Here is a 15,911-nt window from a genome sequence, read left to right on the forward strand (position 1 = left end):
TGCAACGAGACAGAGCGCACTGGCAGCTCTCCTCCAGCACACAACACTGTCAGCCAGCTCAATGCCATGCACTGTGGAGAGCTCCAAGCTGGAAATCAGAGTGCTCAAGACTAGAGTGGGTATGTAGTAATTCATCTCAAATTAACCACATTCTACTTTTGTCCTAATAACTTCGTAGTTCAAAAAGAATGCTAAACTTCTCCCCTGAAAATAGTATCTTTAGTAAATGAATCTGCACTAACTGCATTTCATTTTTAAGTAGAGTATTTGGATTCCAGAGTGAAAAAATAGAAGCCTAAGTGAAATCCCAACAGTCTCCAAGTTAGACATAACTCCTTTTTTGTGATTTCCTCCCTTTCTGATAAGAATAAAGCAAACTCATAACGTGGAAGTTACACATGTCAATAACACAATACACAGTGTTGTAACAGTCTGGCTGCTCTTAACTATTAATTTTTGGAGGTTTTCTGTTTGGATGGTAAAAGGAGAAGGGCATGTTTATACTTGCTGGAAACACACACTTACCTGGTCATAGTACTTATTGATGTATTTGTACAGTTCATGCAGAGCCACCAGGGAATTGAGGTCACCTGAGTAATTCTGAATATAAGAGAGGAAGTTAGACACAACCATGAGGCACTTCACAATTGTTCTTCTAAGCTCTGCGTCCTCACAGCTCATTAGGAAACGTGCCTGCTGCACAAAGCAACAGGAAAGGGAATTCACCAGGAGTTCCTAGCAAGGGAAAAAAATCACACGTACTCCTTGCCCTGAATCCTTGACTACACTTTCCAGTGTCAGCTGGAGAGACCATCACCCTGCTCATGGTGCCACAAAGCAGAGCAGCCACTGAGAACCCTCAGTACGTCTGAGCAGAACTGCACTCTCAGCTGGAATATCTCATCTTTGCATTACTTTCTGAGATGCACAGTGGGGGGCCAGGGTGACTTCTGAAATACAAGAAACCTGGAGAGGAGCTTTGGACAAGGGCCTGTAGGGACAGGACAAGGGGAATGGCTTTAACCTGCCAGAGGGGAGATTGAGATGAGCTCTGAGGCAGAAGCTCTTCCCTGTGAGGGTGCTGAGGCGCTGGCACAGGGTGCCCAGAGAAGCTGTGGCTGCCCCATCCCTGGCAGTGTTCAAGGCCAGGTTGGACACAGGGGCTTGGAGCAACCTGCTCTAGTGGAAGGTGTCCCTGCCCGTGGCAGGGGGTTGGAACTGGATGAGCTTTAAGGTTCCTTCAACCCAAACCAGTCTGTGGTGCTATGAAATAATTCTGTTTACCCGTGACAGCTCAGCCAGGGCAGAGTTCATCTCCTGGTCGCTGGCGGAGATGGTCTGACGAATGTCCGCGTAATACCTACACAGTGGTACACAGACAATGAGCAATAGTTCCTCCTGCCTCCCTCTTCCTGCTTAAACTACAACTCCTCACGTTCATTCTTACCTTTCCACCATCTGCTTGTAGCGAGGGATGTCCCGGGCATAAAGCAGCTTATTGATCGGAGAGTCCTGGAACATCCAGAACCAGAATTGATTACAAAAAGCTCCTTCATCACACTATGGACTAACCTTAGCAGGTAACACCATCACTGCTATTTTCTGTCATGCATTCAGGGTTGGGACTTTTGTCCTCTGCATGGAGAGGCACCTCAAATCCCAGGCTCCCTTCTACTAATGCAGTCTGAGGAACCACGATGTGTTGAAGGGACCCCTGGGATCCCTAGTCCAGCTTTCCACTTGGAGCTGGGTGATCATGAGTGTGAGATCACACTGACTATGGCTTTGCAAAGCTGATTCCTGAATTCCTCCAGAGATCCACCCATCCCATCTCCTGTGATCTGTGCAGGACTGTTCCACCCTCAGCACAGGGTCAGGTAGTGGTGGTAAGAAGTTTTTCTAACGGCCAACCTGAATCTCCCAGGAAGCATCCTGTGACTTCCACTGTCTGCCACAGCCAACTAGAGTTTAGCTCTGTCCCCCAAGTAGCTGTAAGCTGTAAATAAAGAGCACCCCTCAACAACTTCTTCTGTGCGCTAAACAAAACCTCCTCTCTTCCCAGGAGTCCCCAACACTCTCCAGTGGCACATGGGAGCAAGGATGGGCCTGGCCTGCTGTCCCAGTGCTGCTGCCCAAGTGTTACTGTCTCACCGGGGCAGCACTGCTCAACTGTCTATGCCGACCATGCTCCCTTCTCCCTCTGTACTTACCCGCCCTAACTTATGGTCAGCTATTGTACAGGAGTCCATGAAGGTCTGTGCAATGACCAGGAGCACAGCATCTACATTATCTGACGTCTGCACATCAAAAACAAACTGGGGATTCTTGATGATGTTGATCCAGAACCGCAGGGGCAGGCTGGAGAGAAGACAGAAGTGTAACAGGGTATCAGCAAAGGTGCTGAAGGATATTCTGCACATCACTGCATCTCCCAGCTTTGCCCTCTCAGCAAAACCAGCTTTTCACACCATGCTCTGCTGCCCTGCAGAGCTCTGCTCTGCTGCCCTGCTCCCACTTTGTTCCTCCTCTGTAGGCAAAGCTGGCTCTAGATCACCTCTACACAGCTCAGCAGTGCCTTCTCCGTGGCCCAGAGGAACACCATACCTGTTTGTCTTCCAGATATGGATGGTCTCAGGGTCTGCGATCCCATAGTGTAAGGCCTGCTCATCCAACAGGTCAAAGAAGTACTTGACTGCCAGAGGGACAGGGCGGTTGGTGCTGAGGATCACCTGGAACAAGTCATCCACAAACTTCTGCAGAGTGCCCTGCGGGGAACCGAGCAGGACAGAGTCAGCACGGGCAGAGGAGAGAGGAGAACCCAGGCCTCATATAGGTGAGGGGTTCCCCTCTTCTGCTCAGCAGCCTCCTCTCACTGGTTCATACACATCCCTGCAAGGATACGAAGGATGGCAAGATCCCAAACTCAACACAACCTGTGCTGCTTCTCACCTTCATTGAGAGCAGACGTGTCAGATAGATCTCTGGGATTGCCTTGGCTCGCTCCCGATCTCTCAAGCTCCCACGCCGATGCTTGGGAAGCTCTGGCTCTTCTGTTGGTTTTACCAGGTGCCAAAGCTTGATCCCACCTTCATCTGCATCCTCCAGCATTGGTGTTTCTAAACCAAGCAATTGTTTACAGATGAGTCAGTTCTCTCACAGCAGAGCTTGGCCAAGGGAGCCCCAAGGAAGCAACACTTCACAGCATGATAGAAACACAAATGGAAGGAACCTCTGGAAGTCTCTATCCAGCCTTCTGCACAGAATACAACCGTTGCTATGGTTCCTCAAGCCACAGCATACATGGAGCTGTTTGTGTCCCATCACCACCATCAGGCCGTGCTTAGCACCTGAGGGTATTGATTCCTACAAAGTTGCAGACTGTGCTCAGCCCTAGAAAGCCTAACTAGAGACTTGTGCTTATCTTGCCTTTTCACACCCAGCCTGGCTTTCCTCTGCTCTCACACTCTTCTGCTTTTCTCTCATCCCATCTGCCCAAGCTTGCCATTTCCTGACAATCCTATGAGGGTCCAAATCACGTATCAGCCTTCTACAGCAGCATAAAGCTGGGGCTATGGCAAGAGACCTGGCCCACTAACTGCCAAGTGCTATAAAATCATTTTATGAGAACAGGACATCAAACTCACTCTCTCCTGGGATGTAATCCTGATTCTCCCTATGGATGTGCTTGGTCAGGCGTGGGACCAGTGCTACTGTTGCTCCATCAGGCACCTGCACACAAGCAAAAATCAACATTCGAATCAAATAGCACATTTCTCATCAGGACAAGTGCTTGTAGACTAAAACAGACTATTCCATTACTAGAAATAGGGACAGAAACAGGGATTTTGGGGTACAGAAACGGGGATCTTGGGGCATAGAAACAGGGATTTTGGGGCACCAGCACCGTCTTCCCTGATGATGGGAGAATCTTGTTTGTACCAGTTAAAAAACCTGATGTGCAAAGTATGATGAAGATGATAATACTCAGGGGATGAGGTCATTCACATCTAGAACATGCTGCAGCAAGGTGTGACATAGTTGTGCAAGATATGACACATTGGTGCAAAAATCCCACCTCTTTCCATTACTAGAAGTTACTTTACAGGTCAGTGCACCACCACCTACTAACTGATTTGCACTGGAACATTAACAGACCCAGCAGCATCGCCTTCAATGTAATAGCCACCAGGTAGGAACTTGTGTGTCTCCTTCCAAGCTCTACACTGCCCACATCTCAAGTACAGGTTAAGGATGAGGCTTGCTGAAGTCAGAGTGCCAGCCACAGCACTGACTTAATGTGAATACGCTGTTGCAAGAAAGCTCCAACCTTTTGACAGTGATCCACCAGGAATCAGTCACAAACAGAGGATAACAGTGTTTAGAAGATGGGAGATGAGGCAATGGCAGGCTGAGTTCTGACCTTGTAATGCTGAAGGGTGTTCAGGCGTTTCCAAGTCCCTTGAACGACAGATGTCACATCCTCATCAGACAGTATGAGATGACCTGCCAGCCCTGATCGCCACTCTGCAGCCATTAAACCACAGAAAATGCAAAGATAAACTGTTAATTTGAGGCAGCTCTGAATCTGCTCTGCTTCAACCTGGTTGACCTCATTGCACACCCACTGGTTCTCATCAACCTTTAACTATGGTGTTTCACAGACAACATAACGTGAGCAAGTGCCTGTAACAATGCTGAGTCCTGCAGCCACAGGAGAGTGTCTCTGAGCACAGGGACAAGTGGCCTCATGGTCTCCCAGCTTCCACTCACCAAGTTCCTAGAAATTCTGTCACATTGTGGCTCTTCAAGCAGGTGATTCAAACCACAAATATGCAGCCATAGTCTTTAGTAGCTACTATTCCCTCTGTACCTACTCATCTATAAATGCCACAGCTATTCAGCAACAGCCAAAGAATGAAGATGATGGAAAATTGAGAGGTTTCCCTCACAGTGCAAGTCCCACCTTTCATTAACCAAAATCCTCCCTGTCACTGAGGATGCTGCCATTGACTTCACCGGCAGGACTACAGTGTCTCTGTGCTGCACTTGGATCATCCTCCCCTCCTACACATTTCCATGCCTTTTTTCCCCCCCATGTCCCCTTGACCAAGCCATTGCCATGGTCCAAATCTGGCAAAGAACACCATGAAATGGAAGGGGCTGGACCCAACTGCTTCTTTCCCACCCTTGCCTCCTGCTGTTAGCTTCTTTCGTGGCCCTGTTGGGTCCAGCCAGAGTGCAAGATCTTGCTCAGTGACTGCACACTCAGCAGAGAACGACAGAGATGCACACCAGGGTGCTGTGCACAGGTAGTGAACAACCACTCTTCCACTTCGTCACTGAGTTCTGGCACCAAGGAGTTCTGCTCACCAAGGTCCAGGGTGTCGGGGTCTGGTCGGTGACAGTAGGGTGTCCCTTTATAGATCTGATCCAGGATCTTCTCCTTCACCTGCGTGATGGTGTCGCAGTCCAGCACTTTTGCAGAAATCCCCTGGGAGTCCTCTGCCCCTCCTGCAGCAACTCCTGCTTGTGTCAAAGCATTTAAGGTCTGGGGAAGAAAAGAAAAGGTCACAGCTACTCAGCTGATAAGATTACATCTGACACATTTACACCTTTGATGGTTGGCATTAAGGCCAGTTAACAGCTAGTCCTTTCACTGGAAGAGCTTCAGAAAAGAAAACATCACAGATGTTAAACACCATGTTCTGTCTTGTGTCCAGAGCTGGAAGCCAGTTCAACAGTGTTGGAAATCAGCTTTGATGTGCCATCAGCTATTTCATCCCCTTATTTCAAGACACAGAGCACAGCACATACACTACATCACTGTGGTGATGGCTCCTATCAGCCTAGGACAAAAGTGCCTGATTTAGCAGAGCTTTTGCTTGTCTGGGGACTTGTGTTGGGATAAACCTGGCTCCCAGGAGACAATGGCAGGATGCAGCACTTCTGCCTCAATACTGGGAGCAGGGACATTCAGCCCTGTCCCACTGGAGAGCCAGGAGGGAAGACAAGACTTGGTGCTTACCAGAGTGCGGTACTCCAGGTCCTCTCTCAAAAGGCGGTTGTCATTCAGGGTGTATTTGGCTTTCCCTGTCACCCAGTCAACTGGGCCTTTGTCCACCTGGTGCTTGATTCCTCGGAACAGCATGTAAAGGGGCTCCCCAACAGAATCCTGGCACAGAAAGGAAGGAATTTCACCTGAGAGAAAGTGCATGGGCTGACTACCACATAGGTGCATAAGACCAAAGCATTGCTCTGTCTCCACATCACTCATCTGGGAGACTCTCCTTGCCACCCCTTCTCCCAGGAATGGAACTAGATCAGAATCTGCCCTTCCAATACACAGATAGACAAGCCTATGGCCATTGTGTCTCAAGATAAAGGAGCTACAGAGTCCTCCATGATCTGGCATCCTCAAAACAACAAGTGGCATTAAAGCCAGTTTAAGCATCCCTGTCCCCACTGAACAGCCCAGCTCTCTCATTCCCCACCCTGCAGTAGAAGATGGCTCTGGCACAATTTCAGCCACAAGCAGGCACAAAGCAAAGCTGTGGCTGTTTCCCCTCTTTTGCCCCCTCTAGACCACAAAGGGATGAAGAGCTCACCCTCACAAATGCATATAGGCAGATGGACATCCAGTTGGTTAACAGCTTCTCTACCACTGTTTCCGTCCTGAAAGAGAACATCAGGTTGGTCACAATAATACAGTGCAGAGCAGGAGGGATCTGGAGGTAAAGATCACTCCCCTTGAGAAAAGAGCACACTGAGATGATGATACAGAATCAAGGGGAGGGGGGGAGGAAGAAAACAAAGAAACTTTAGAGACCAGCTTTTGATACCACTTATTTGAAGCACTTTTCAGCCTGAAGGAGGCACCAAATTACAGAAGGAGAGACACAAGCAAGTAAAAGACAGAGGAAAACCTCTGGTAGTTCTCAAACAAGGGAAACTGTTCATATCAGAAGGATGGACCAAACAGGAGGCTAATGGGGATCCAAATACAGGAGATAGTTCAGTTTAGCCTCCAAACATGGCATGACTGCAAGCCCGGGGAGCTCTAAACGGCAAACTGAGATTAGCAGATTTGGCAGAGCCCTGGTACCTGATCACAAGAAGTGAGTTAATGCACAGCAGCTTCAAAAGAAGAGGAATTTGGGGTAGGGAACACCAGCTTCCTACTTTTTTCACACCTTTTCTTCTATATTTCCTGCCAGTTGCTGGCTGGGACCATGGCTGGCTCACTCACCTCCGCAGCATCAGCTTCGGGTTCTTGGCCACATACTGCTCCACAAGGTCATTCAGGAGGGTTTTGAGGATGTCAGTGAAGTACTCCAGCTTCCCATGCAGTGACACAGTGAGCAACGATGCCACATAGGCCCGGTCTCTTGGAGAGAAAGTGCGCTGGATTTCCAGAGTGTGGATGAACTGGTGGGGACAGAGATAAACCAGAGTGTGAACATGCTGCAAACAAGGCAACCACAGCTCCTGGCTGCTGGAAGAGGTGGTGCTGGAGGCAGCTATTCAGGAATGAGCTTCAACAGACACTGCCTGCTTCCCATGTGATGTGGCCCTGACCCCACGGCAGGCTGCAGGCAGAGAGAGGGCCATTACCTTGGTGAGGAAGAGCTTGCTGTTGAGCAGGTTGGAGAGCTGGACCAAGCCCTGCTCCACAGTCTGCCGCCGGCACTCAGGGATGTCCAGGTCTCTCTGCAGCGGTGACTCACGGTGGCCGGGGAAGAAAATACGCTCCGCATAGGACTTGTAGTCCAAGAAGGGGATTCCTGTGCCCACAAGGTCACTTGTGAGGTCCATCATCTCAGTCATCAGGTCTGAGGGAAAGGAAATGCCCGTGAGGTTGACTACGTGATCACACAACAGCAAAGCGTGGGGTGAGTGCAGGAACTAGGGCCGGCAGGATGGGACTGAGGAAAAGGAAGGATGTTTCCTGACAGGAAGAGGCACATTGGGGGGTCCCATTGCTTCAAACTAGATTAGGCACTGGGAGAAACTGCATGAGGAAGTTTCCAGCCTTGGGGAGGAACTAAAAGGTGAATTTAGTGATTATTTTCATTTATAACCAGGGGCTGGTTTCCAGTTTTATAAAGAGGAAGCCACCGTTCAGCACAGATCTGTGGTTACAGGCATTACCTACATTAGAGATAAGAGTATTAGAGATCTGCTCCTCACTGCTTCCCACGTTCGTTGGGGATTTACAACCTGAGTCACATCCCAGTTTCAGAGCCCCACATCTCCCACACAAGGGCTCACTGCTTTAGGCAGCTGAAGTACAAGGTTTGTGGGGCCAGAGCATGGGGTATAATTCAACTTGCCCTACATAAAGACTGGACTAGCTGCTCTTAGGATCTCTCCAAGTGCGCTCTCTTGACCTTCAGCTCTTCATCTGAATCTGGAGGATGAACTGGAGAATCAGAGGGGTCTGTACAGATCACTGTGCTCTCAATTAAAGAGAAGAATTAAAAATGGAAGAATTTGGCTATATGTTTCAATGCACTGGCCTACTCTGAGCTACCCAAAGTATGCAGGAATAGAAAGACAGGGCAGAGAGTGGCTCTTCAAGCTCCCCTGAAGCTGCAAGAACCCAGGAGCTCAGTGACCGACCTGTGAATTCCTTTTTGCATCTGTCCCGAACACTCGTTTCCAGATTTTCCAGCTGGATTTGAACTTTCTTGTAATCCCTCAGAGCCTGTTTGCTCTTCCTCCTGCAATAAGAAGCAGAATTGTTCCAAGTGGCCCTAACCCGGAGATTGTCCTTGCCAACTGTTGTGTTGCTGCCAAAGACTCTAGGGGAATTGGTGTTGAGGTGATTTCTACTGAACGTTATCTTTGTGGAATTCCAAACAGTGTTCATTCAGAGCCCACACCTAAAGGGACACCCATAGTGCAGGTGCAACATCCAACAGCACAGGAATGTGGCACAAAATAAAGAAGACTGGGACCTTGGTTAGGCCCAAAATATACATGCTTGGCCACAGTCACTGAATAATGTTGAGAGGAACTTAAAGACCTCAGACAATGCAAGAGTTTCTTACCTGTATATGAAGACGATGACCAGAACAATCAGTGCCACAAAGGATGCACCAACACCCAACCCAATCTGTGCCTCCAGCGGGAAGGTGAGCTGGCTTTCTGTGTCGTACTGCACCCGGCCCAGGAGGAAGTTCAGGTTTCCCATCTGTACCTGTAAGAAAAGGATGTGCCACAATGTGAGCTCAGTCAGCAATGAAATGCAAAGCCACAGGGCTTCTCCAAAACGGGTACAGGTGGCACACAGCTCTCTAGCAAAGCTGTCCCACAATCAAAGCTATATCATTGCTTTCAGGCAATGTTTGGCATGTAAGAGTAGAGTAAAGAACAAGAGCAGCTCCTTGACACCCCTAGTACCTCCCCTATCCCCTAAGCAGGGCTTCTGCCTTTCCTCCACTTCCCATCCTACTCCAGCCTCCACTACTTCTTGCTTGTGCTTCAAAACCAACAGGATTTCTTGAGGCACTGCTGATTCCATACCGTGAACTCTGGGAGCAAGTCTGTGCCCTCCCGCTTCGTGCGGTGCCGTGGAGCTGGCTGCTCAGAGGGAGGCTCGCAGTAGAGATGATTCCTTGTCAGTGTCTTCACCACACAGATTCCTTCCCCAATCATAGCCATCACTTCATCCTTGGAAATAGCCAAATCTAAATTTTCGCCCTGGAACAGATGTGGAACAGCACATCAAAACAGGGGAAAAACAACTCTGCATTTCCATGGCTCCATAGAAGATGGAGGAGACCAAAACCATTGGAGAAAGCAGCCTTTTTTCTTCTCTGACTAGGCTTGCATCAGAATTGGCTGCAGAAGTTCATTTTGTAAGCTAAAAACTCAGTTGCATACAACTTAGATTACAGCTTTAGGACCTGCACCATGCTGCCTAAGTACAGTTATAAATAGCCTGTCTTCTTCAGGCTCTTCAGCCACAGCAGGACTTCACTCTGTGTGTATACGCATATACACAGACACACAGCGTGTAGATGTGCTGTGACAGGTTGTAAGCCTGTCAAATGCTTTAAAACCTTGGAAGCTACACGACACCAATTTAAATCACTCAGGTTAGGAACAACTTTGTCCAAGGAACATTATTTCCAGCTAGATTTTGTGTTACCTCCACAGAGATGACGCTTCCTGGCTTGTGCCGATAGGGTTTGGCAGGGTCTTCAGCATTCAAGGGTTTTAGGATTGGGTTGACTTCATAAGAGAAGGGCATGGGATGCAGCGAGTTGAAATCAAAGCTCAGGTTATCCAGAATAAATTCCAGCTTGATATGGACACTCCGCAACAGCAGGTTAATGGCTGGAGTTTTGCACAGGATCAGGTAGGAGGAGTTCACCAGACATGGTTCTTCAAACTAAATGGAAAAGGCAAAAGAAGTGTCAGCAGTGAAACACTAACTGGCAGAGAATACTTCTACTTGGTCAAGACTGTTGGGGCAATACAAGCAGATAACTGGGGGAAATCCTATAGGGACAGAAAGTTCACCTCTCCAGAGCAACACATCAGCCCTTATGCACCCTCGGCTCCAATGAGGGCCTTGCCATGGTACCTGCTGGACGCTGCACAGAGCACCCTCAGGGCACTGGGTGTCAGGGATGATTCTGCGCCACCGTCCCAGTCCTCGGCGCCGCCGTTCGGATGGGGAAACTGTAACTCGGATCTTGGGTTTCTGTACAACATCCAAGTTGTAGCCATGAACTCTGAGCACTCTCCCTCCACTGAAAGAGAAAAGTAGCTGATCTCAACCACCTCAACCAGCTCCGTCTTGCTCATGTTCCCACCCTTCTGCTTATGCTCATTCCCACAAGCCTGCCTGTGCTCCAAAGTGTAACTCAGTGACTTGGTGCTGTAGGACCTGCCTCAGCACACAGCCCTGGGGAAGGTGCCCTTGGTCTTTCTACCTGAGGAAGCTTTTAGGTGGCTCTGCAAAAGTGACATTGGGATCCAGAGTGTATCTGAAGAGGGATCCTTCCAGTCTCCGCTCTTGGTCCCCGTATTTGATGGTGACTGGGAGCTCTGCAGACACATTGCTGGGACTGGTCTGGCATGCCAGCTGGTCCTCTGTCATCTCAGAGAGGCTTGGAGGGACAGAAGAGAGAACAAGGGATTAACACAGCCACTGCAGAGACAAATTTTATAACATTATGTCTTGCTGTTTGCAGACAGTCTGCAAACCTCTTCTGGTATTTTCCTAAATTTAATGGTGAAAGCATCTTGTGCCTTATCTAAGCAATAACTCTTATCTTACATGTGGCACGGGAGGTCTCCAAGCAGGACACTGATCTCACTAGGATGCCCAGTCAGCAGCTTTGAGCCCAGAAGGGTGAGGCAGGTTCCTCCTGCTTTGGGGCCCTGAGTTGGCACAATGGATTTCAGCTCTGGGTTCTAAGAGAGAGAACAAAAAACAAGAGAGATGAGAGACAAGGACCTCGAAAGAGAAGAAGGAAAGAAAACAGCAGAACTGTTCAGTGACCTCCAGTGCTCTGAAAGTAGAAGCTACAGATCCCAAACACAAGCAAGCCTCAGCAAGCTTATGGAGCAGAAGCAACAGAGGATGGATCAATCACACCAGCAAGAACCAAGAACTGTGGACCAGCCTTTCCACAGCCTGCAAAAGGCAGATGGAAGCTGCAAACAGCAGAGCTGTGAGCTTCACACAAACCCCAGGATTAACAGTTCAAAGGGATTGTTCAGCTCAGTGACTGGATTAATAACTTGAGTTAGGAAAAACAAGGGAGCAAATAAATTATCTGTCTTGTAGACGAAGAGATTACCAGCAGGGAGCCCTAAGAGTTTGCGTTGAGACTTGTGCTATTAAACTTACTTGTAGGTGGTCTGGAAAGGGGAAATGAAATTTGCTAAGTTATTCAGAGCAACAAAAACTTCCTACCACTGAGGAGCTGCAGCAAAATCTAAAGGAACCAGAGTGGCAAAAGTAATCACTGCTGATAAATGAAGGGCAAGAGACTTGAAGTGAGAAGAAGCAGGGAGACTATAGCAATAAAGCAACCCAACCATATGTGCACAGTTCTGAGATTTGAAATAGCTCCTGCCCATTCAAGAGTGTTTCAGTACCTGTAACAACTCTACCAGCTATTAGCACAGATCTCAACAATAATACACCAAATGGTAGGAATTACTGGGAATTATGCCACAGCAAAAATTCCTCTGCATTTGTGTCTTGACCGCAGTACACAGTTCTCATCACCCTGCCTCAAAAAAGTGATAATAGAACCAAAGCCAAGAGCAACAAGGATAATCCAGTATACGAAATGGTTCTACACAGCCCAAAATGGAACAGATTAAGACTTTTCAGGCATCTCTTTTCCCTTCCCATGAGAAAGGGGGACATGTAACTAGGTACATAACTTAAAGTTCAACAGCAAGGGTGAAAAGCGAGTAATTGTATCTAAAAACTATTTAAATACTATTTCATTGTTGCTGGCTTTAAGATACCGAAGAGTTATCAGAAACATGTTTATAAACACTAGGAAATGTTTCTCTATACAATGCACAGTAACTTTGGATTACTGCCACTGGCTGCTGAAGGTCAGAAGCTAAAAGGGTGTTCAAGCAGCAATTTGCACGTTAATAAAAGGAAAGTCAGAAGTTTTAGTAAGGTATTAAGTTTCAATAAAAATATCTCCAGATCAGAAAGGTATGTTGTAGGGTGCCTGGTAGAGTCGCACAGGTTCATGCACCAGACAGGCATTTAGCAGAGATACTGGAAGAACAGGAGAGGTATAAAAGAAGCGAGAGTTACGCTACCTGATAGGTGAAAATGTGCCCAGAAACTCCTCGTCCTCCTCCAGGCACTTCCACCACAACGTGCCCAGATCTCTCTGACCAGCTCCCGCCAGTGACGCACACGATGCTGCAGGACAATCCAACAACAGTGTCACACCACGGAAGAGCAGACGAGCTGTATCCATTGCATCATGTCCTAAAACCATCTACGAACCACAGCTCCCTTCTTTCAACCTTATTACATCCTCAGAATACACAACCAAATGTTGGGAAACACCTTTAAAAGCTGATTTAGGTGCTGCAGAAAAAAGCAGGGGTGGTTCCAAACAGGCTCATCCTATCCAAGATTATTCTTTTTGGGACAGACAGGATGAAGCCCACTGTATCACTGATACATGAAGAGTTCAAGAACTCTCTTATTGTCCAGAGGTGATCAGATTGGTCACATCTGGAGTGACCCAGGCTAGCAGTGGTCAATCCACACGTTAGCATTGTGTCTGATGCAGAAGAAAACCAAAGACTGTGGATTTAGCTAGCACTGGTCTTCAGCCAGTGACCTCTGGAACCAGCCAGTTCCCTGATCTGCACCACCCATTCTTCCCAGCCCTTTTCCCAGCCATAATTTGGTGTGGGAGATGCTGACAAGGTGAAAAGTCAGTTTGTTCTTAGAACAGGGCAGCAAGGAATCCCATGTTACAGCACTGATTTGCTCAAAGGAAAACTACTCTGCAGGAGACTTCCCAGCCTTCGTACACAGCAGGAAATGAACTTTGTCTGGGCCTTGCTCAGGAGTGGGTTCCAGGTTCACAGCTATATCCCCTCAACCAAACAGGCTCAGGAATTTGAACTTGGGCAGTGCCAAGCCAGGACCCTGTCATGCCAGTGATACACAGATACAGAACAGAGACAGTGCTAACCCCAGAAAGATTACGCTCTAATTCTAGGATGAAAACAGAAAGCAGATGGATCCAGACAAACAAGGCGCACAGACAAGACAACACTGCTCAACACAGCAGGCCATTTCCCAGCAGGACCTTACCTGGCTCCCAGAGGGAAAGGTGCTACAACTACTGCTACCATGGAACGGAAAAATGGGTTTGTGATAGCTCTGATGAGAGGTTACTCACAATTGCTCTCCTCTTCTCCTGCTGGTTGCTTGGCTCCTCTCCCTCCCTTGTCCAAGGCTCCCACCTACTTGCCCTGCCACAGGCCAACTACACAAATACTCCCTTCTGCTTGTTTCCTAGCTACCCCCCAGTCATACCTCTCAACATCTGACTACACTGCCTTGTTATATGGTCCTGCCCTGGCCAGACACACCAGCTCCCCAGCTCTCTGTCACTGACATTAGCTGGATTCAGCAGGACAGGTCTTTCTGCTTCTCATTCTCCTCCTATCCATCACTTTTACAAGCATTGTGTGACCTGCCAGGCACTTCCAGCCACCAGAAGAGTGGCACTGGGCCCACCAGGACTCCCTGGCCTATCCCTGGTTGTGAGGGTCCTTTCATTGGGTTTGTTCCTGGAAGGTGGAAGTCTGGCTGGCAAGAGAAGAATGAGTCTAGGGGTATGCCCACTCAAGCAGAGGCAAGAATCTGTGCGTACCTCCAACCACACATTCCCATCCTCACCCTGTGTTAACATGGTCAGGATATTTTCCTAGCAGTGATGCTTGCCCAAGGCATATCCCTTTGCTTTCCTAAAAGCACCCAGTGGCTGGGAGAGACACCCATGAAACTCAGATAGTGTGGTCAGTAAACGGCAGCACTGTTTGGCCATTGCCTTGTACACAACCTTATCTCTCTAAGGTCACTGCCTGAGTAACTAACCAGACAGTGACCTTACCCAGGGACACTCCCTGGCAACGGACAAGGCCCAATACCTGCTACAACAAAGGCAATGACATCTCAGGCTGGTGTCAGCAGCCAAAGGAAAAGCCAGCGCCTGCCTCTGGGAGGAGGTTTCACAGATACTCTACCTGCTAGAGATCTCATACTCTTGAGCATCTACGGCACAGGGAATTCCTGCAACAGTGACAGTTTCTGCAATGTCTTGATGTTTCTGCCCGAGGTTTGAGCCAGTGATGGTGATTCTAGTGCCACCTTCCACTGGTCCAGACAGGGGGTACACCTGCAAAGACAGCCGCGCATGTGTCAATGTCACAGTATCTCAGAGCTCTGCACTCTGGCAACTGATCTACAGCACAGGGCCCTTCAACTGCCCCATTACAAACTCTGCCTGGTCAGGTCACTGCTATGGATTCCTTTTACTGGACCATAAAGAATACACAGTTGGAGCCTTCTTTCCCATACCTCACTGTTGCCAGCAGTCCCCCCCAGGGATGATAATCCACTATAGACACCAAAGGCAAGGGCTGCCCTGCTTTGCCTTCTCATCAAGATGTTGACCACTCTGTAGGGCATTTCTGCTGAGGAGTGGGAATGCACAAGCCAATACGTGTTACTGGTGTTGAAGCAGCAAGCACCATTCCCCCCTCAGCATCAGTACGACAATGAATTGCATGCTGCACAAACGTCAAAGCTCTGTCCCCGAGAGGCATCCAAGATAAACTAACACAAGATGCAGCACATGGATGTTGTGTGCCACCGGAGGGAGGACAAGCTGACAGCAAAAGGGACACATGGCTACAGACACTTGTCATGTGGCAGTTAGCAAGAAACATTTAAAATAAACAGACAAAAATAGTTCATTCCAGGAACCTGTCATGCCTTTCCCATCCTTGCTGTGCCGTTATCATTAGGTTTTGCCCTCCTTTGCCCCAGGTTCAGTTGGGCCAACTTGTTTCAGGGTCTGGCTCAGGACAGTTGGAGGATCTGTGGACCCTTTCCCAGCTCCTGAATGATTCTGCTCCTTCTGGCGTGCCAGTTTCAGCTCATGTGAGATACAAATGCATCTTTCCCCACTGTTCTCTATCAGCACACAGAAAGCCCAGCACAAGTGTCTAGCATCCTCAACACCAAGGGGTCATCGTAGAATAGGACTAACTTGTTCTTCAGATGGCAAATGTGTTACTGAGCTGCACTGGTCATGCTTGGAGTTCACAGGCCTTTGACTTTAACTGGAGAATGCAGCCCTCCTTGCCCTGGGTGCAGTACACTAGTG

The 15,911-nt window shown here is 48.5% G+C and overlaps 1 protein-coding gene across 6 annotated transcripts in view; it reads right to left on the reverse strand.

Annotated features, from left to right (window-relative positions):
- The window catches only part of PLXNB1 (plexin B1), a 75,392-nt gene that overhangs the window by 3,849 nt on the left and 55,632 nt on the right, over window positions 1–15,911 (reverse strand). For all 6 annotated transcript variants that reach the window (XM_030501324.1, XM_030501327.1, XM_030501326.1 and 3 more), the window contains 22 exons: window positions 14,767–14,918; window positions 12,811–12,916; window positions 11,291–11,427; window positions 10,944–11,120; window positions 10,592–10,760; window positions 10,154–10,396; window positions 9,526–9,702; window positions 9,051–9,199; window positions 8,620–8,720; window positions 7,612–7,829; window positions 7,247–7,425; window positions 6,606–6,672; window positions 6,026–6,172; window positions 5,371–5,548; window positions 4,421–4,524; window positions 3,645–3,729; window positions 2,950–3,116; window positions 2,605–2,765; window positions 2,211–2,358; window positions 1,448–1,512; window positions 1,285–1,360; window positions 526–600 (listed from right to left, as the gene is read on the reverse strand). In XM_030501324.1, the coding sequence (XP_030357184.1) occupies window positions 526–600; window positions 1,285–1,360; window positions 1,448–1,512; window positions 2,211–2,358; window positions 2,605–2,765; window positions 2,950–3,116; window positions 3,645–3,729; window positions 4,421–4,524; window positions 5,371–5,548; window positions 6,026–6,172; window positions 6,606–6,672; window positions 7,247–7,425; window positions 7,612–7,829; window positions 8,620–8,720; window positions 9,051–9,199; window positions 9,526–9,702; window positions 10,154–10,396; window positions 10,592–10,760; window positions 10,944–11,120; window positions 11,291–11,427; window positions 12,811–12,916; window positions 14,767–14,918 (3,081 nt within the window). The remainder of the gene's footprint in view (window positions 1–525; window positions 601–1,284; window positions 1,361–1,447; window positions 1,513–2,210; window positions 2,359–2,604; window positions 2,766–2,949; window positions 3,117–3,644; window positions 3,730–4,420; window positions 4,525–5,370; window positions 5,549–6,025; window positions 6,173–6,605; window positions 6,673–7,246; window positions 7,426–7,611; window positions 7,830–8,619; window positions 8,721–9,050; window positions 9,200–9,525; window positions 9,703–10,153; window positions 10,397–10,591; window positions 10,761–10,943; window positions 11,121–11,290; window positions 11,428–12,810; window positions 12,917–14,766; window positions 14,919–15,911) is intronic.

This window comes from Strigops habroptila, chromosome 11 (assembly GCF_004027225.2).
Source record: "Strigops habroptila isolate Jane chromosome 11, bStrHab1.2.pri, whole genome shotgun sequence".
In the NCBI taxonomy this organism is placed as follows: domain Eukaryota; kingdom Metazoa; phylum Chordata; class Aves; order Psittaciformes; family Psittacidae; genus Strigops; species Strigops habroptila.